The sequence below is a fragment of the Ursus americanus genome, chromosome 13 (genome assembly GCF_024610735.1).
Source record: "Ursus americanus isolate L20-20 chromosome 13, mUrsAme1.1.p, whole genome shotgun sequence".
Taxonomy (NCBI): domain Eukaryota; kingdom Metazoa; phylum Chordata; class Mammalia; order Carnivora; family Ursidae; genus Ursus; species Ursus americanus.
The window spans coordinates 70,730,670-70,750,536 of record NC_142139.1 but is presented as its reverse complement, the minus strand read 5'-3'; the positions used below and the strand labels follow the sequence as shown (position 1 = coordinate 70,750,536).

General features: G+C 53.1%; 1 protein-coding gene across 1 annotated transcript in view; it reads right to left on the bottom strand.

Moving 5' to 3' along the window:
• The window catches only part of GFRA2 (GDNF family receptor alpha 2), an 82,896-nt gene that overhangs the window by 40,194 nt on the left and 22,835 nt on the right, over positions 1-19,867 (bottom strand). Inside the window, exon 4 of the mRNA XM_087866632.1 lies at positions 10,883-11,237. Within this exon, the coding sequence (XP_087722758.1) occupies positions 10,883-11,237 (355 nt within the window). The remainder of the gene's footprint in view (positions 1-10,882; positions 11,238-19,867) is intronic.

The following is a 19,867-nucleotide window of genomic DNA, read 5'->3' as shown; positions in this document are numbered from 1 at the left end:
ATTACAGACCTCTCCCTGCACACTGCCTCTCAGAAGTTAGAGGAAACAGACCACACTCTCCTTAGTGACCTCTTCCAGCTGAGAGCAACCCAAACCCGCAAAGAGAAACTAGCCACAAGCACACACACCCACTGTGGAGACCCTGCTCCATTCTAGTCCCGTCCTCCCCTCCACCTTGAGGAAGTCCTGAGTCAGGCACCCGAGAGTTCTCTGGGGGTCTTGCTGCCTGGTACCCCCTGCCCTCCGAGGGCCTAGAATGTGCTGTCCCCTACCATCCCGCAGGCTTGGACCTGGACACAAGGTACTCCAGTGAGAAGAGTGAATGCACAGGTGTATGAAGAATGAGTGGGGCTTGTCATCCCCAGGGACACAAACCCGTAAGGAAGACCAAACCTCCATCAAAATCCGGGAAACCTGTACGTATGGAGATGGTGACAAAGGCTGAATGTTAACAATATATTTAGAGAAAAAAATAGCTTACAAAACAGCACGTACTGCATGACATCATTTTTGTTAAAATATGTATATGCACATTTGAGAAGTCTGGAAGTGTGTTTTCTCCAAAATGTTTGCCATGGCTTATTGGCTTATTTCAGAGTGTTAGACTCGAAGATGATTTCTACTTTCTTTAGTATGCCTATCTTGCCTGAACGATGTGTTATAGTGAGTGCCCATCACTTTTATAATGAGTAAAAATGGTAAAGTGAATTCCATTTTAAAAATGAGGGGAAAAAAAGAAAGATGGAAAGGTGAGGGAAGGGAGTCTCCTAGATCACACCCATTCTCTTCACTGGACCCCAAGAGACAGGAGATCTGTGTCACACCTGCTCAGAAGGAAGTTACAAAACCCATCCAACCGGACATTCATCTGAGGCCTGGTGAGGGCCCTCAAGCCTCTGCTTGGTACCACTGAGGACGGGGAACTCACTCCTAAAAATGCAACCCATCCCAGTTTCCAGCAAGAACACAGTCTAGTACCGGCAAAGGGTAGAACTAGGCCTGGAGCAGTATTAGGATTTAGTATAACTCCTAATCCAGGACCCTTCTCACCCGATTCTGTTTCTTCCTCTAACTAAGCAACAAGTTTGGAAACCCCTGCGTCAGCTGGAATTGGGACCAAGAGTGGGAGGCCTGGGAGGGGCGGGGAGCCCCTCTCTGCTCTGTGTCTCCCCAGGGCATCTCCAAGCTCCAACCTCACACACACACACACAGACTCGCACACAGACACGCACACACATGCACGCACACTCTCCCCCCTCCACCTGTGGCACCCTCTGCTCCAAGCAGGACATTTCCCCCTGCCTGGAACAAGCCATGCCCAGTCCTGCTTCTCCCTCCTGTCCCCCTCCCCCGGAAGCCTCTGCCCCCTTGGTGCCTGCCCTCCCTCCCACTCCAGCCACAGGACCCTGACTCCACACCGCCTTCCGTGGCTCTTCGAGCCACAGGTCTCCCCTTCTCTGAATGCCTACGGCAAGCAGTTTCATCCTTACAACATTTAATTAAGTGGGGCCTCCTCTTCGTGTTTAATGTTTTCACATGTGTGAGCCTTGTCTCCCCAAATGAGCTTATACGCTCTTTGAAGGAACTAATGTTTACCTCGTGCCTATGTGCCAGGCCCCACGCTCACTGCTCTTGCTGAATTACTTCCCTTAATCCCATAATCTTGATCCCAAGGCCCGGTCTCTCTCCGGAACTCCCACATACACCAACACTTCACTGGATTTCCACTTGCTTCCAGCAACAGGTCTGAAACCCTGACATCTTTCTTCTGTGCCTAGACCTCCACCTCTTCCTCTCGACTCTCAGGTGATGGCTTCAGCAGTCAGCAGACCACCAGGCCAGAGACCATGGCATCAATCTGGACTCCCCCCCCAGTCCCAATCCTGTAAGTCCCCCGGAAGTGACCTCTGAAGGTCTCCAAAGTGTGTCTCTGACCCGGCCCCTCTGCACTAGCCCTCTGCCTCCGCCTGACCTCAGGCCCCATCGCAATGCGGTCCCGGCGGGGCCCTCTGTCTCCAGCCTCACTCTCCCCAGACCAATGTGTATACAGCAGCACAAGAAATCCTCCCAAAACACCGACAGGATCATGTCATTCTCTTGCTTAAAAGACTTCATGATTTCCCACTGTCTTCTGGAGGAAATCAAACTGGTTCTCCCGCGTTTGCATCGGGCCCCACGTAACAACACACACATTCCCTCTGTGAGGACCAGACGCCGCCTCCTTGTGTGGGCCTACTCCTCCCTCGAACTCGGCTCAGATAGCCCCCGAAGCTGCCTTCTGCCACGGCCCCCGGCAGTGGGCCTCGGTGGGGAAGGCCTGGGGTCTACCTAAGCATCCCGGGCTCAGCACCCACCGGAGTCCCATCAGACGGTGACCACGCTTCAGTGTGGCGTCATTACGTTACTGCCCTTGTTCTGACAGGGAACACAGAGGCTCCACAATGTTAAAGAAGCCGCCCGAGCTCACACAACTGCCAGGGTGGGGATCTGAAGCCCGGACTGGGACTCCAGCCACTTCATTCCGCCCTATGAAGAATACATCTGGGGAGTCTTTGCTTGAGCGAGTCACCGTGCTCAGAGAGCCCCCGCCATGGGCCGAGCGGTGGAGAAGTCACACGCCGGGAGGACCCCTGCTGGACTAAAGCAAGGCGCCCTGGGCAAGGCGGGCTGTGAACAGCTACCCCCAATTCCCTACTGCTCCATACGGAAGACTGAGTACCCCACTCTTCATGCACAACTCAGCATCCTGCTTCTACTCTAGGTGAGGGCACCAGTGCTCATGTGCTTCCTCACCTCAGAGACCCTGGCATAACAGGGCCGCCCACATGAGGGCTGTAAGTCTTCCACAAGAGCCTCCAAATGGGCCCTGAGGGGTCAGCCAGCTCCAGGACACCAGGAAGAAGGGGAACAGGGCTGCCTCCCCACTGCGGATACCACCCCAAGAGGACAAAGAACAAATCCTGGCTGACCATGGGAAAAGTCACGTCCCACCCCCTGAACACCACGGAGAGGAATGCCAGTGCCGGTAGCCCGGGGGGCACCTCTCAAACACTCCTCAGTGTTGTAGTGTGTGGCTCTCTGCTGCAGAAAGCTGAAAAAGCAAGGCTCCTCGGGCTGCCCCAGGCTGTCTTCTCTGGGAGGGTGCATCGTGTAGGTTGACCAGAAGAGCATGGGGCTTAAAGAAAGGTCTCTTCTCACATTTTAAGGACCCTTTTGGTCATAGCTAGAAAAGCTGAGTCAGTGGCAGCCATGTCACAGCCCTCAGAGCCCAGGGAGGACACGGAAGGCGGTGATGTTCAGGGCTCTACTCATACTGCAGTGTATGGGTCAGCATCAGAGATCGTCAGGAAAATGGGGCCCACACCATGGGCTCTCCCCAGGGCTGAGCAGCCTCAGAATCACAGACTCCCCCTGGCCAAGGGTGTGGCCCCAGGCCCTGCAGAGCGCCATGGTGGAGCGCCTGAGAGTACCCATGGGGGCGGTGACCCCCACCCTAACACTTCTCAAAGCCAAGCCAGTGGATAGGTTCCCCTTGGCCATTTCTCCACTGAACAGATGAACAACTTCTCCATGCTGCACGTGCTTCCTTTCCTTGAGGACCTTTCCAGGAAGCTCTGTCCAACCAACCGACAAACTTCTTTAGCTCTGATCAGGCTTCCGCAATCACCTCTTCAGCCAAACTGCTGGAAGAAGTCACCAGTGCCTTCCACTTTCCCAAATCCAATGATTAGCTGTGTGTCCTCATCTTTCTGGACCTTTCAACAGCATCTGGTACAGCTGTCCACTCCCTCTTTCTCAAAAGTCTCCTCCTGACACCATAATACCACCACCAACACTTTACCAGGCCCTTAAAGGTGACAGGCACATTCTCAATGCCTCTGCTCAGGCCAGCCTCTCCCTGGGAGACCCTGCCCATTGCCCTCACCTTGAATACCAGAAATATGCTAATGACCCCCAGAATTTATAACCCCCGTCAAGCTCCAGATAGGAATGGCTCAAAGGCATCTCAAAATTAACATGCCCAAAATGGAATCCCTGATTTATCTTCCTGTCCAAGCCTTCACCATCTCAGAAAATGGCACGATCACACAGCAAGCTGCTGAAGCCAGAAGGCAGCAGGTTATCCTTGAATTCCTTCATCTCCTCACTCTCACATCAAGGTATATCATTTCCATCTCCAAAATATCTCACACTTGCCCACTTATCTCCCTGCACACGGCCACCCCCTGGCCTGAGTGGCCAGCACCTCTGGTCTGTGATACTAGATACTATATACCTCCTCCCGGGCTCTATGAGGCCATTCTTGCCTCTTTCCTTGGCTCCCCACACAGTAGCCCAAGTAATCTTTTCATATCATGATTTTAATAATGTCACTAGTTGGCTTCAAAGCTTCTTTCTAATTGTGCTCAGAAAAAATCCAAATTCCTTGTTAAAAAACGAATATGTCACGGGGATGTAATGTACAGCATGGGGAATACAGTCAATAATGTTGTAATAACTTTGTCTGGTGACAGAGGGTGACTACACTTACCGCAGTGAACGCCGCGTAATATATAAATTGTCAAATCACGGTCGCGTACCTGAAGCTACTGTAACATTGTATGTCAACTATGCTTCAATCTACAACAAAATCCAAACTCCCTGCTGTGGCCTGCAAGGCCCTGTGTGACCCGGCCCCGCCTCCCGGCTCCCATCTGCCCCTGTTCCTCTCTCCCGGGTCCCCTCAGCTCTAGCCACGCCGGCCTCCTTTCGTTTCTCCAGCAAGGCCAAGCTCCCTCCCCCTCCAAACTTCTACACATGCTATTCCCTCTGTGTGAAGTGTTCTCTCCCATCTGTCTTACCTCTGGCTGCTTCGTGCTTCAGGTCTCAGCTTAAATGTCATCTCCTCAGATAAACTTTTCCTGACCCAGTCCAAGTAGCACCCCCCTTCCTTCCCAATGATCCTCTATTTCTATGTCCTGCTCATTTTGCAAATGTTTGCTCCTATCTCTGCCATCAGGCTATACGCTCCAGGGAGACAGGGACCATCTTGACTATGTTCTCCAGTAAGTACCTAGTGTCTAGCACAGCGCCTGGCCCCCAGTAAATATTTGTTAAATGAACAAGTCAACACAATGGTAATAATAAGAATATAAAAAACCAGAGACCTCACTGGGAAGATAAAGTATTAAAGGAAAGTCATGTGATCGGTGCCACATGAAGGATAGAGATAAGTTCTAGAAAGCTTCAGTAGAAGACAGAGCCAGGACTTGAGGACGAAACAGGCTGTGAATGTAGGGTAAGTCTTCATGCCATAGACTGAACGTTCATGTCCCTCCAAACTGATGTGTTAAAATCCTGATCCCAGTATGACGGCATTTGGAGGTGATTGGGTCATGAGGGTAGAACCCCCAGGATAGAATAAGTGCCTTTATATGAAAAGGAAGAACACCACATCTCTCTCATGAGGACATAAGCCCAAAGAGGGCCCTCTCCAAGAACCTAACCATGCTGGCACCCTGATCTCAGACCACTAGCCTCCAGAACCGTGAGAAAGAGCTGTGTGTTGTGTCAGCCCCCCCAGGCTATCGTATTCCGTTCTGGCAGCAGTAGGACTAAGACACTAACTAGCAAAGCAGGAGAGCACCTGCGTCAGTGAGTGCAAGTGGAAATAACCAAGGCACCCAGTGAACAGTGCAAGATGCAGGCAGCCTAAAGTGTGCCCTGGTCCTGTATCAGCAAACACACAACTGGAGGTGATGCCTCTGGAATGACCGAACCTTACTGACTTGAAAGGATTCTCCCTGCATAGTGGCATCTCCCCCGAATGGGTCATTCCTTCTTCTGATCATCCACTAATGCAGGGGTTCCGTGCAGGACTCAAGAGGGAGCCTCAGCTAGACAAGGGGTGTGCCACCACATCTCTGTGGGCTGTGAGCCTTATGCAGGCCAGATGCCCAGACAGCAAGCCTGGATGGTAAAGGTGAAAGGCACTCTTTGCCCAGCCATGCTAATACCCCTGCCGTGGGCAGAGCCGGCACATGTAAACTAGATGTGCAGGTGGCAGCCTCCTGCCCTATTTATTTTCCCAGACCCTTCAGCAAAATAATGTTCAACATTCCAGCTGGGTCTCAAGGCACCACAGGAAATTCCAAGAGGAGTCATTTGAGCATCTTTGGCCCACAGCTCAAGGGCAAGGAGGACCCCTACTGAGGCCAGCCGCAGGAGCCAGCATGGGGTCCCCGGTGGGAAAACGGGTTTCGGGGTCTCCAGCAAGGCTGAAGATCCCATAATGCTGCCCACATGAAGAGTCTCCCTCCACTGGCAAGAAAGACGGTGACTTGTGTACTCCAGGGCACTCCTGGGCACAGCTTTGCTCTGGGGAAAGACCGGAATTTTTGGCTCTTAGCTCTGCTCAAGACCCGGCAGGCCCCTAAGCCAGGTTCATGTGTGTGTGGCTCCTTTCCACAGGGCTGCTCTCAGTGTTACCAAAGTGGCCCAGGAAAGACCTGGCAGGTAGCAGAGCAGAAGTGTGATGGCAAGAGAACCTGAGAGCAAATGCAATCATGTAGCTTCTCGGGGCAGAGGCAATAAACGCGGTGTGCCGCACGGACCCGTAAGCACCCTGAGGGCAAGGCCGTCCACCTACCTCAGTACTCTCTAGTCCCAGTACGAGACCTGGCCCTCTGTAGGGGATCAACAGATAGCTGTCAAATGAACAAAGGAATGTCCCTAAGCCCCACGTTCCTCCTGCTCCGGGTGACCCACTGGGCCCAGGAGCACTGGCTGGAGTCCATCAGGCGCCCATTCTGCCCCCCTCAATGCCTATGGCAGGCCTCCTCAGTCGATCACCCACAATCCTCCAGGCAGCCCATCCAAGTCGGCCACCTAGAGAAGGCAGAGGCTCTTAAGCTTTGAGAGGTCAAGAAACCCTTTGAAGATCTAATGAAAGCAACGCATTTCTCTCTGGAACATACACACGAGACTTTGTATGTGATTTCAAGATATTCAAGACCCTCTCCTTTGAAAGAAGTGAAGGCTTGGAAGCCCCAGAGCCCACACACCCCCTGCAAATAATCATTTGCTGCTGTTTGGAGATAACCCACTAAAAACATCAGTCAACAGATTCTACAAAGAGTCCAAAGGACCCTGAGGGACCACTCCAGGGAGCCAAGAATCATATCTGGACCTGTCCATATACACTGCCTACAGACACCAGACATGCCCCAAGCTAAGCAAGAAGGCAAGCTTGCCGAAGGGACTCCTCCCCGCTCCCTGTGCACAGCCTTGATGGAGGGGACCCCCAACCCCTTGGCCTTCCCAGCAGTCCTCCTGGAAAAGGACAGTGGCCACCACATGAAGAGACCCAGGCAGCCAGGGTAGCCCCAGGCCGGAATCTATTTATACACATCCTCATCACCCAGAGGTTAAATTACAGCCCAGGACATGGCAAGGGGCCAACACTGAGTTATTTATGTCCTCTCAGTAGACCAAGAGGAACAGGGCATTTCAGAGAGCCTCTTCCAAACAAGGCCTGAAAGGCACACAGCTTACGGGACAACAGAGTCATCTTCCCACAACTTCCCAGTCACACACACCCCACTCCCATGCACATACACACAATCCTCACCATCCTTACGAGTATAAGCAGAGAGGAGAAATCAAAAGATGGTGTTTAAAGAAAAAAAAAAGTAGGTCATGGCCCATTGCGGGGCTGGGGTGAGAGAATTGAGCCAAATTCCATGGATTCATTCCAAGAGATTCTCCAGGCTTTCCAGACTCCGTATCAGAAGACTTTAAAGGGAAAAGCCTCTCCTGGTCTTAAGTTTATGGCCCTAAAGGTTCGTGGGATATAAACCAGACAAAGGCTAGAGACAGAATGCGCAACTTCTGGGCCAGTTAGAACCTTGGCTAGCGTAGGAAGCTTCCAGGCTGATCCTGGTCCAAATTGCCAGGGGAGGACCCAGACGTGTTTCCCATTACCCCCCGCCCTGCAAGGAGATGTCCTGTTTAACCAAAGGCTTCTTTAAACGCTAGCACCTTGTGCTTAGTGACATTTCACAAGACAGCACAGCAGAGCCTGTTAACTATCACACTGGGGATGGGCAAGGCCTGCCTCTGGGTTTGCCCCAAAGCAGACTAACAGGCTTGCTTTAGTGTAGAGCCAGGCGAGGTGGGCACTGGAGGGGCTGCACCCCAGGAACGCTGGGCCAAGATTCACTCAGGGAGAAGCATGGCTGGGCCTGCTCCCCACCCCGCCCCCGCCCCCACCCCCACCCCCGTTTTCCTTCGCAGCAAAGCGAAGAGGGCAGGCAGGCTTGGCAAAGCGAGGACTGGGTGCTATAGCACTGGAGCACGGGGCAGGCTCTGAGAGACGCCCGCAGGCGAGGGCCTCATCCTAAAAAAGCCAGCTCAGAGACGCTGAGCCCATGACCCCCATCAAAGCCAGCTTTGTCCATTGAAGCATCCAGGAAAGGAAGGCTTGGGGTCTCCACTTCCTGATCCAAACACCCCAGCACTGGGCTCTCCCATTTCACAGTAAAGACTGCCACCTGTGGTGCCCACCCTAAAGGACAGATACCTAAAAGGATCCAGTGCTAGCAAGGGAAGGGAGGGCACTCCTTCCTGGGCATAGTGGAGAATGAAGCCTGGGCTGCCTCTTCTCTACACACCCCCTCCAGCCACCCGTCCCCTCCTGGGCTCCTCGTGGACGTGGAGGGAGGGTCCATGGGTCAGTAAGTCAGGCTTGCAGGAGCATGAGAAACAATCACCCTCCACTCACTCGCTCACTCACATGGATTCCCACACTCCCTCACACATACACACTGTACACATACAGTTTCCCACACCCTCACGCTCATACTCTCACACACACACACACCCCTCCCATGTACACACACACATACACACACATACACACCATGAGGCACCATGTCTCAGTCACTCCCTCCCTCAGGAACCCCCTTCTCTGGATTTGGCCCACTCTGTCCTGGCTGTCTGTCCACCTCCGAGCCTCCTTGTCACAAGCCCCCCTTTCTCTGCCCCTCCCTGAAGAACTGGTGTTTCCAGCAGAGTTCTGCCCCACTATCCACACCAACAGCTTCTCCTAGCACCAAAATACCGGGGATGCCCACATCTGCAGGCGTCTCCAGCCTAGACTCCCTCTTGGACTCCACCAACCCACCCTGCACCATTCCACTCACTGCTGGCGCTTTAATCACCAACGAGGAGCCCAACAACTCCCAAACCCACTTCTCCACTTCAGCCCCTTTACTGGGCATGCCCCCTGACATGGTCAAGGGGATGGCAATGGCCCTTCAGGCACCGGAAATGCTGCACATCCAAACCCCCCCACACACACTGAACGGCTCCTTCGTCCCCTAATTACTTCACTAGGACACACGGCGGTGCATTTATCCATTCATTTATCCATTCAAGTGATGTTTGTGGAGTGCTCGCCATGTGCCAGGCTCTGTGTAGGACGAGGCGTGGCGTAAACAAACAGAAATGACTTCTGCCTCCAGGGAACGAACTTTCAACCAATTGCCCAGTCCTGTCAAGTCTACTTACCAATCATATCTGAAACGATACACTTCTCTCCACTCCTACAGCTGCCGTCTTAAGCCAGGCCAGTACGCTACCCTGGAAAGCCGCAGGATAGATGGATCCCAGCTCCGCAATGTATGAGCTGTGCGACCTTAGGCAAACTACCTTCTGTATCTCAATCTTCTCATTTGGCAGATAAAAATGATAATAGTTACATACCTCGTAGCTTTGCTGTGAGAATTATATCAGATAAACCACATAATAAACTAGCATCCCGCACACAGCAAGCAATCTCCGAGTATCTGCTCTACTGTGATTTCTGTTTCTCCAGCAGCCCCATCTGTGGCCTCCCCACCTCACAGCCCTCACCACGTGCACCCACCATCCGCAGCGCCCCATAAGGCCAGGTTCTCTCCTACCCTCCCCATTGCATACCCTTTCCAGCTGACAACATTCCCTGGCTTTCTCCTTCTCATTTTTCATGGTTCAGCTCAAGGCACCTTTCGCTGGACCCCCAGGCTGAGGCAGATGCCCCTCCCCCATGCTGCCTCATCTGAGAGCCCACAGCCCTCATCCCCCTGCCCTGGGATCGCTGCCTTGTCTGGCTCCCCTTCTGGACTGTCTGTTCCTCTCAGAGCGCAATGTTCACCTCTGCACACCCTTAGAACCGAGTGCTGGGTGCAACATGGGCTAGATAAGTGCTTCACAAAAAAACAGAGAAGACAGAAGAACGGTAAGGACGCACATTTCAACTCACTGTAATGACAACCCAAAAAGCCTTCCTAATAATTAGGCTACGCTTACTAAGCATTTCCTCTAAGCCAGGCTCTATGCTAAGCTTCGAGCACACATCACATCAGGATCCTCATGATAACCCCGTGATGTGGGCATTTTAACTCCTGTTTACACGTGAAGGAATGCGACTCAAGAAATCTTTACAACTTGCTCCAAGTCACACAGCTAGTGAGCAGAAAAGTCAAACCCCGGCAGTCCGACTCCGACCAGCACTCCACCCGAGCATCTGCCTGGCTCAGCCAGCAGTGAGGAGGGCTCTACCTCCGTGATTTACCCGAGGCCTCCCGGGACATGAGGTGGCGGCTTCCTTCAGAGGGGGACCGAATTCACTGAAGGTCCCTCCTTAGTCCAGACTCTAGGGCTCTAGGATTTGAAACTCTATGCTCCTTGGCTTGCTCACCTTGGTTTCCCGGCGCTATGCACGAGCCGAGCTCGGAGTAGGCAGACAAACCTTACCCCTGCGCCGAATGAATGAATGAGTGAATGAACGCACGACGTGGGCGGCAGCCGGGTCTGCGCATGCCTGAGCCCCCCTCTGCGGGAGCTGCGGCGCCGCGCTTACCGGCACAGGTGGTCGGTCCGGCATACGCCGCGCAGGTCCAGGCAGTTGGGCTTCTCCTTGTCCTCGTAGGAGCAGCTGGGCAGGATGGTCTGGCGGCGGCGCTCGGCGCACGCCTGGTCTTGGCAGGAGCAGAAGAGCATGCGGTAGGTGTACTCGCTGGGCACGCGGTCGAAGAACTGGCGCAGGGCCTTGTGGCACTTGCGGCGGTTGCAGCGCTCGGTCGGCGAGATCTCGCGGTTGCAGATGGAGATGTAGGAGGAGCGCAGCTTCTTGCAGTTGTCGTTCAGGTTGCAGGCCTTGGCGGCGTCCAGGCAGTGGTTGCTCTTGGCGCTGACCGCCGGGTCTGCCCCTGTCCCTGGAGGGCAAGGAGACAGCCGGTCACAGGCCTGCACAGCTGGGAAGACCACAGCCACCTGCTCCCTGGGGACGCCTCCCAGCATTCATGATGCCCTTTGCCTCCGTTTCCTCACCTGTGAAGTGGGGACGCCTAACAGGCAGCTAGGATTAAACGAGTGTATGACCAGGTCCACGAGGACAGTGCCTCGCACAGAGCAAACTGGACCTGTGGGGAGCTCTGATGATGACTGTTAATTCAGTCCTGTTTAAAATTCATCACAACCAAAATGGCAAGCAGCTAGGTGTTCGTACACCTGTTCCCAAACGTGGGTAACGGGAAATAAAATGACTGGCTCGAGATCATACAGCTGAGTGGCAGCTGAGGCAGTCAGGGCCCCCAGACCCCTGAGCACCCAGCCAGCAGCACACTTGAGCAGGCTTCTCTGGTCAAGGGTCCTGCTGGCATTTAGGGAGGGACCATTCTCCTCATGGGACCTTCAGCAGCCGGAGTACAAACAGCACCACTACCACCACCCTCGCCCCCACCACAGTCGGACCGCTGAAGCTGTCCTACGCATTTCAGAGTGCCCCAAGGCAGGGGTGCTGCAGCGGCTAGTCAGTCCGGAGAACCACTAGAAAGGACCGGTGCAGGTGGGAGCCCGGCGGTATGCGGCAGAGGCTGATGGCCAGCCTCGGACTCTAACAGGGCTGAGCACATAACCAGCCGAAGGGTAGATGTGCCGGATATGGTGACTTTGACTTTGGCGTTAGTGCCATGCCTTTGAGTTTTGCATCACTGCCCATGGAGTGGAATGTCTTGGACATGAAGCAGGGTTCTCAGGGATTGTCGGGTTCCCTTTGTGGTGGCTACCCCATCCCACAGGTCTCAGCTCTTCTAACGACCACCTGACCCTCCACTGCCAGCGAGCCCCCACCTACAGAGTGCCTCTTGTCCATGCTGCTGAGACAGAGGAGGGAGGCAGGAACCCAGTGTGCACCTGCCCCCCTGACACATACTGGTGAGTGCCAGATGGGAGATCACCTAACCCTACCTCTCGATTTTACAGATGAGGAAACCGAGGAGCTAGGTGGGCAAGCGTTTGCCCAGGTCACCCAGCGCACTGGTAGTAACCCAGAGCACGGACCCAGTAGTGCCAGCACTGGGCACACCATCGGCTTAGCTTTTAGGACAAATGAGCCACAGCCTTTTCATTCATTCTTCATCCACCCAGTAAATGCTTGCTGATATTTGGTGAGGACTACCCACGTCACGCAAGGTCCTGGAAGGTGTTGGGAATGACGTGGGCTGAGGGAGGCTGACACCATGCCCCCCTCCCGTGGCCAGCACAAGGGCCTAAGCATTTCCAGCACTGTTCCTGGTGTTTGGGTCTCTGGGTCAGTAAAGATCTATCAGACCCCAGCTCCGCACAGCCCTCTCTGCTAGATGCTATGTCAGATACAGATGTGTAAGAGTTGGTCCCAATTCTCGAAGAGCTCACAAATCTAGCTAGGAAATCAAGAGACAGAATAGCATAGCAATTAAGACTGGGTGTTCTAGAACTGAGCCATCCGCATTAGACACAGCCCTGCTGTGTGGCTTTGGACAAGGGACTGAATCTTCCTTTGCCTCAGTTTCCCCACCTGCAAAGCAGTACCTCCTACACAGCATTGTTGTGAGCATGAAAGAGATCGCGCACTTTTTTCTCTCTCCTGCGTGATAACTACCCTGTCTACGAGATCATCCCCATCAGCTGTTACACCACCCATCTTTAAGGAAAAAAAGCCTCCTCATGACCATACACCCACTGTTAAGGTACCACCCTATTTTTCTGCTTCCTTGAAAGCAAAACCCCTCAAAGGAGATGTCCATACTAACAGTCTCTTTCTTCCCTCCTGGTGTCACCTGGACCCACTGCAGCCTGGTGGGATGGGGTAGCCACCCCCTCTTACCAGTGGTCAGGGATCCTGGGGCTTCCTCATCCTCAGCCCATCAGGACACTGGACACAGCCGGTGGCCCCCTCTGGCCCCCTTTCCTCATGCCCTTCCCCTCTCCGCTGGTCTTCCTGCGGCCACCCTGCACTCGCCTGAGCAGCCTTCCGCCTTCTTCTCCGGGGCTCAGCCCCCTCTTCTCTCTGTGCATCCACTCCCCGGGGCTCTCATGGCTTGTCTCCACCCAGACCTCCCCTTAACCCCAGATTCATACGTCCAACTGCCTGCTTGCCCACTCTACCTGAAAGGCTGACACCCACATCTCAAACTTAACCAAATCCACATGTTCCCCGCAAGGCTGTTCCCCAGCCCCAGTCCTCCTCATCCCTCTGAAAACAACTTAGCCTCCCAGTAGCTCAGGCCAAAAATCTTGGTACTTCCGTAACTCCTCTCGCACTCACATACCCTATCAGAAAAACCAGGCAGTTCCACCTCCGAACTGTATGCAGAATCCAACCAGTTCTCACCACCACCACTGTTCCCACCACGGTCCAAGCCATCGTCACCACATGCTGCCAGGAGCCTGGGTTCCTAGTCTCCCTGCTCTGTCCTGGCGCCCACCCCACCCCCTGCCTCAAAAAAATCCTCTCATCACAGCTGGAGTGAAAACCCAAGGCAGAGAGATAATGCTCCTGGGCCCCAAAGCTTCCAGTAGCTTCCCATCTCACTCAGGGTATGGTCTTCAAGGCTCTATATCTGTGCTGTCCAATACAGTAGCCACTGGCCACATGTGGCCCTTGAACCTGAAATGTGGCTAGCCCAAAGTGAAATGTCCACACCAGATTTCAAAAATATACACCAGATTTTGAAGATGTGCTAAGAAAAAATAAAAATAATATAAAGCATTTCATTTATAATTTTTTTAGTTTGACTACATATTAAAGCAATAATATTATGGAAATATATTTTAAAATATATTGTTAAAATTAACTTTACTTGCTTCTTTTTACTTTTTTAATGTGGTTACTGGAAAACTCAGAATTATATAGGTGACTCATATTTCTGTTAGTCAGCACTGCTCTATAAGACCTCACCTCCTACTCCTCCTGGTCACTTCCTCCATTCCAGCCAGAAGGGCCTCCTTGCTCTTCCTGGACTGTGCCCTGACCTCAGGGCCTTTGCACTTGCTGCTTCCTCTTCCTGGAACACTCTCCCCCATTACCTTTCCTCATTTCTTTCAGGTCTCTGTTCAAATGCTACCTTATCTGTGAATCCTTCCTCACCACACTATGCATAGTAAGAGGCCACTCCCATTACCCCTACTCTGATCTCTTTTTCCCCCAACTCATCAACATCTACCATAGTATACACTTCCTTAGTCATTTGTTTGTGTGAAATATAAACTCCATAAAAGCAGGGGCTTTATTGGTTGTACTCACCGCTGTATCCATATTTCCCAGTGTCTGGTGCATCGTAGGTGCTGAACACAAATTTAACGAGTGAAAGAATAAATGTACTTAGAACAATATTTAATTCCTAACAAGTACTCAAAAGCTGTTGGCTAATAGTATTAAAGAAGACAAACTGACACAGCCAGCAACAGTGGTCAATACAAGAACACGTCTAATCAAGTATCAGTGTGGCCTGGAAGGGCTCAGATGTGAAAGTCGGGGGACGATGGACGAAGACTGGGCCTCACCCTGACAGTCTGCCAACAACAGCGCTACAAAGGCAGAAAGAGAAAAGTTCCCTCTCTTCTTCGTGTAAAAACGAAAAGGGGATTAAGGCAGAAAGGGAATCAAGGTCGGTTTTCCCACTCATTGGATAAACAAATCTTTATGGAAGGCCTACTGTGTGCCAAGCACTTCCTCAGAGACCCAGCTGGAAACAAATGAGCTGAACTGTGCATCAGGGAAGTCAGGGTGCTGTGGCAGCAGACAGGAAAGCATCGTGCCCAGCCCTGGGGTCATAGGAGCAGTGGCATCTCGCAGAACCTGCAGGATGGGTCAGAGGAGGCAAAAAGAGTACAAAGCGGGTCCCAGGCTGAGCCAACAAAGAGCTGGGGCAAAAGCTGGGAGGAGCTGACAGCAATTCAGGATGCCTGGAGATGGAGAGCGAAAGAGGAGCCCAGGAAAGCAAAACAGCGGCTTGTCCACAGTGGGGTGTGGCTGCCCAAGCAGTCGCGGAGCTGTGGCCACACCGTCCTGCCTGGGGCCAGGACCCAAGGATGCCCGTCTGCACACAGGCTGTTCTGGGGGCACCCCCCCCCCAGAGGCTTCTCCCTGGCCAGCCGGGCTGTTCTTCCACGTTCCTTGCACCTGTCAGGATGCTGGCGGGCAGAAGGGAAGAGCGAGCAAAGCACCCTGGGGCGGAGGTGGAGGGGAGCGAGGAGGGCTAGGGCCCCCGGAGAGGAGCGGGGCGACTCCGCACACAGAGCAGCAGCTAATTTGGGCCCGCGGCTGCTTTTAGGTTCCCCAGGTGCTCTGCTCCTGCTTCTCTCAGCGTGTTCCTGAGCTAATGCCGGCATAATTACAGCCTCAGTGCCTTCCATTTGGAGCTTGAATAGTGAAAGCTTGTGCTAGGGGGCGGGAAATGTAAACCCCTGGGCCAAAACTTGGTAAATTTCCTAGAAAAAACAATAAATGTGGCAACAATAACAGCAATTGCCTAGTCTCAGGGAAAATCCCCCTTCCGACCCTCCTGGAGCGGGTGCCCACGCTGGTGGGGAACGGCCCCTTCCAACCCTCCCAGAGTGGGTACCGGCCCTGGTGGGGAACAGCCCCAGCGGCTGGCCTGGGCTCGGCTTTCCTTCCTAGCAAGAAGGCACGTTCCCGTGCAGGCAGGCCGACCAGACAGCCCCTTCCCACACGCACTGCCTCTCTTTCACCCCTGAGCCCCTCTCCCCTGGGTCTAGAAGGCTTTGTTTTCTCTTCCAGAGCCCCCACTGGGGGAGGAAGGAGGAAGTGCCTGAATGCAAACACCAGCCTCACCCAGTGGGGGTCTCAGCCCCTTGACTAAAATGTCCAAAGGGCAGGGAGGGACACCCCTGCTACCCCTCCCCCCCACACACATATACACACACATACCCAACCCTGGCAGAGACCACACAGGAAGGATTCCAGAGCTAGAAGGTCACGTAGGCCTGGGCCAGCCTGCTCTCCGCACTCACTCTGCTCCTCCCCACACGGGTCTCCCAGGCCTGCTGAGAGGAGCCCAGATGGGCCAAGCAGTAAAGGGAAACAGCGGCCCCGCCCCGGGGAAGAGGTTTTGAACCAGGCCTGTTACTTTCCAAAACCTCAGTGAACCCCCCCTCCCGGCTATAGACTGGGGGGAGGGGGGGACACCCTGGCTTCTTCACATCTTCCCTCCCTGTCCGCCCTGAGGGCAGGGCCAGGAAAACAACTGTGGAGGGGCTCCCTCACCCCAGCCAAGCCTCACCAGCCTCCCCTCTTCCCTCCTGGGGTGCTGCCCTGAGCCAATGACCATCTGTCCCTAGATCTTCAAACTGCTATCCTTGAAATAAGTGTGTGACGCTTGTATGGAGCCGGGTATGCCACCGTTCCGTCACCTAGGGCCACCTTTATCATTTCAGCCATGTTACCAGTACCACATGTACAAATATTTAATTAACTTCTCCTTTAAATAAATCTCTTAATACTTAAGTGAAATGTTTAAATTTCTTCAATTGACTCACTTTTTAAATTTTTTTTCAAGATTTATATATTTATTGTAGAGCGAGTGAGCGCACGTACAAGGGGGGGCAGGGAGGGGCAGAGGGAGAGGCCAACTCCACCCTGAGCCTGGAGCCCAACACCAGGCTTGATCTCAGAACCCAGAGATCACGACTCGAGCAGAAACCAAGAGTCAGACCCTAAACTGACTGAGCCACCCAGTCACCCCTTTAAATTTTTTAATACCTACCCAGATTTATCCTAAATGATAACATCTATGGTAGTTGTGAATTTTTCTAATGTGTTAAAATGCACTGCTATTAAAATAAAAGTATTTATTCCTACGCCCATCCCCCATTCCAGCAGCCGTGCGCGTGCGGTGGGAAGGAAGTAACCGGTGTACGGTTGAGACTCTCCAACTTCGGTGCATTTGTGAGTCGTGTGAAGTGCCTGTTACACGCAAATGCACAGGCCCCGAGCCTCCCCGTCAAGGAGGCTGGGGCCTAAGAATCTGGATTTTGCCAGCTCCCCCATGATTCTGAGGCTGCCTTCCCAACTTGCAGGACGACTGACTTGGCGTGGAGGCTGGGCTGCCAGCGCCGCTCCTCAGACATGCACACACCGGATCCGGCACACATTTACCAAACCCACCCTCGGCAGAAGGCAAGTGACGGCCCTCTGTGGTCATCAGAGCATGCCCCCTGGGGGCTTCACCCCAAACCAGCCAGGAGGCTCATCACGGTAGACTTTCCCACCACCAACAAGCCTCTCCCTGTGGGAACAGAAATCATCAGAGTGAGTGTGGAGCGCATTCTGTGAGACTTGCAAACCAATGGGGCGCTGGGTGTTTCCACTCCCCTTCTGGCCTTCCGGGAAAGTGCCAGCCTGGTCGCTTGCCCCTAATCTCATTTCCGGCTGCAATGTCTAGCCCCAAGCCCACCCTGGGCCCCTGGGCCACACTCTGCAGCTCTGCCAGTAGAGTGGGAGTCGGAGGCCTGATTCTGTCTCTGCATCTCCCAGTGTGTCACTCCCCAGACAAGCCTGGCCTCTCGGAGTCTTACTCCCTCACCAGAAAAATGACAGATTTTGAACTGTATGGTCTTCCACATTTTGTGATTCTCCTGCCTACCCCCACCCCTACACACACACACACACACACACACACACATACACACACACGTGTAAGATGTTGAGGGCTGCAGGGAGTGAGGAAGCTCCTATCCCACCTCCTTTAGAAACAGGCTAAAGGAGGGGCGCCTGGGTGGCACAGTCGTTGGGCGTCTGCCTTCGGCTCAGGGCGTGATCCTGGCATTATGGGATCGAGCCCCACATCAGGCTCTTCCGCTATGAGCCTGCTTCTTCCTCTCCCACTCCCCCTGCTTGTGTTCCCTCTCTCGCTGGCTGTCTCTATCTCTGTCAAATAAATAAATAAAATCTCTAAAAAAAAAAAAAGAAACAGGCTAAAGGAGTCCACTCTGGCCCCATGCAAACCCACTCTGTACACACAGAAACACACTCATATATACAAGGGCACACAGCCGCACCTGCCTCCTCTGTGCACAGACCCCAAGTCCCTGTCGGCTGGCAGTCAGTCACACAGCTATCAGTCAACAAATATTTTCAGTATTAACTACATGTCCTAGAAATCCAGCCGTGAACTGGAAAGACAGAGTCCCTTCTCTCCAGAGGCTTTCCATCTAAAGAAAGACTGATAATAAACATATGAACAAATAAATAAGGTAATTTAAAGTGCTGATAAGTGCTATGAAGAAAATAAGCCTAAGGAATTCAGGAGAGAGTGAATGGGGGATGGGAGGGCTGTCCTAGGAGGTGACATCCAAGTTGAGAAAGAATGGTGGGCAGGAGGAGTGAAACATGCGAAAAATCCAAGGTAAGAGAATCGCAAGCAAAAGGAAAAGCAGGTGCAAAGGTCCTGAGACAGACATGAGGTTGGTGTGTTCACAGGCCGAAGGAAGGGTAAAGTGGCTAAAGTTTCTTTAATGAAGCAAAAGTAAGAGAGAGAAGCCACGGGCCTGGGTGGAGTAGTGACTACAAAGATGTCAAAAGTTGGGCCCATTCTGCATATAACTTAGAGATAAAACCAACAGGATGAGTTGGATACTGAATAGGAAGAAAGAGAAATCCAGGAAAACTCTTAGGTTCTAGGCCTGAGCCCCAGGTGGATGGTGAAATCACTTTGTGAAACAGGAAAGACCTGGAGGGGAGAAGGAGGGCAGAACTAAACACATCATTCCGTTTTCACTGAAGTTTGAGAAGCCTACTCGATGTCCAAGTAGAGATGCTGAAAAGGCAGAAGGACGACGAGTCTGCAGTGCAGGACGTAGGTCTGAGCTAGAGGCATACAACAGCATGCCTGACACGGAGGCTATTTAGCGCCATAGGACTAACTGAGGTTGCCTAGGGGGACAGTGACCATGAAGAAGAGTTTCCTCTTCTTTTATTAGGGGTATTAGGGGCTCAGGACAGAGCTTCGGACACCATCACTTAGCGGACCCTGGGAAGGAGTGGACCAGGAGGTGGCAGAAAGTCAGGTGTCCTGGAAGCCAAGCCAGGAGCTTCAAAGAGGTCAGTCAACTGAGTCCAAATAATTAGGGACATAAGGGTGCGCAGAGAGGTGATCGACAATGAGATGTAGACAAAACAAACTCTAACTAGGGCTGGATGGAAGGCAGGACAGGTGGGGAGCTGGGGGGAGCCCACCTTCCCTGCTGGGTTGCAGCCGCCTGTACCATCACCTCCACACCCCTCGCCCTCATGGGGCCACCCATACCAGGCTGCCCCTCAAGATTCATTCACTCTCCCAACACCTGCATCCTGAGCACCCGCTCCGTGTGGAGCACAGCTGGAGAAATGAACAAAAGCGACAAAGGCTCCTGCCTCCTGGAGCGTACATCCCAGTGTAAATGACATTATAAGCAAGTAACAAATGGAAACCCACCCTTGGCCTGAGGCTCACTCTGCAGGCTTCGCGAGCGGCCCTACCCATCCCCATCCCTGCTCAGGGCTGGACTGGTGATTACGAGCAGG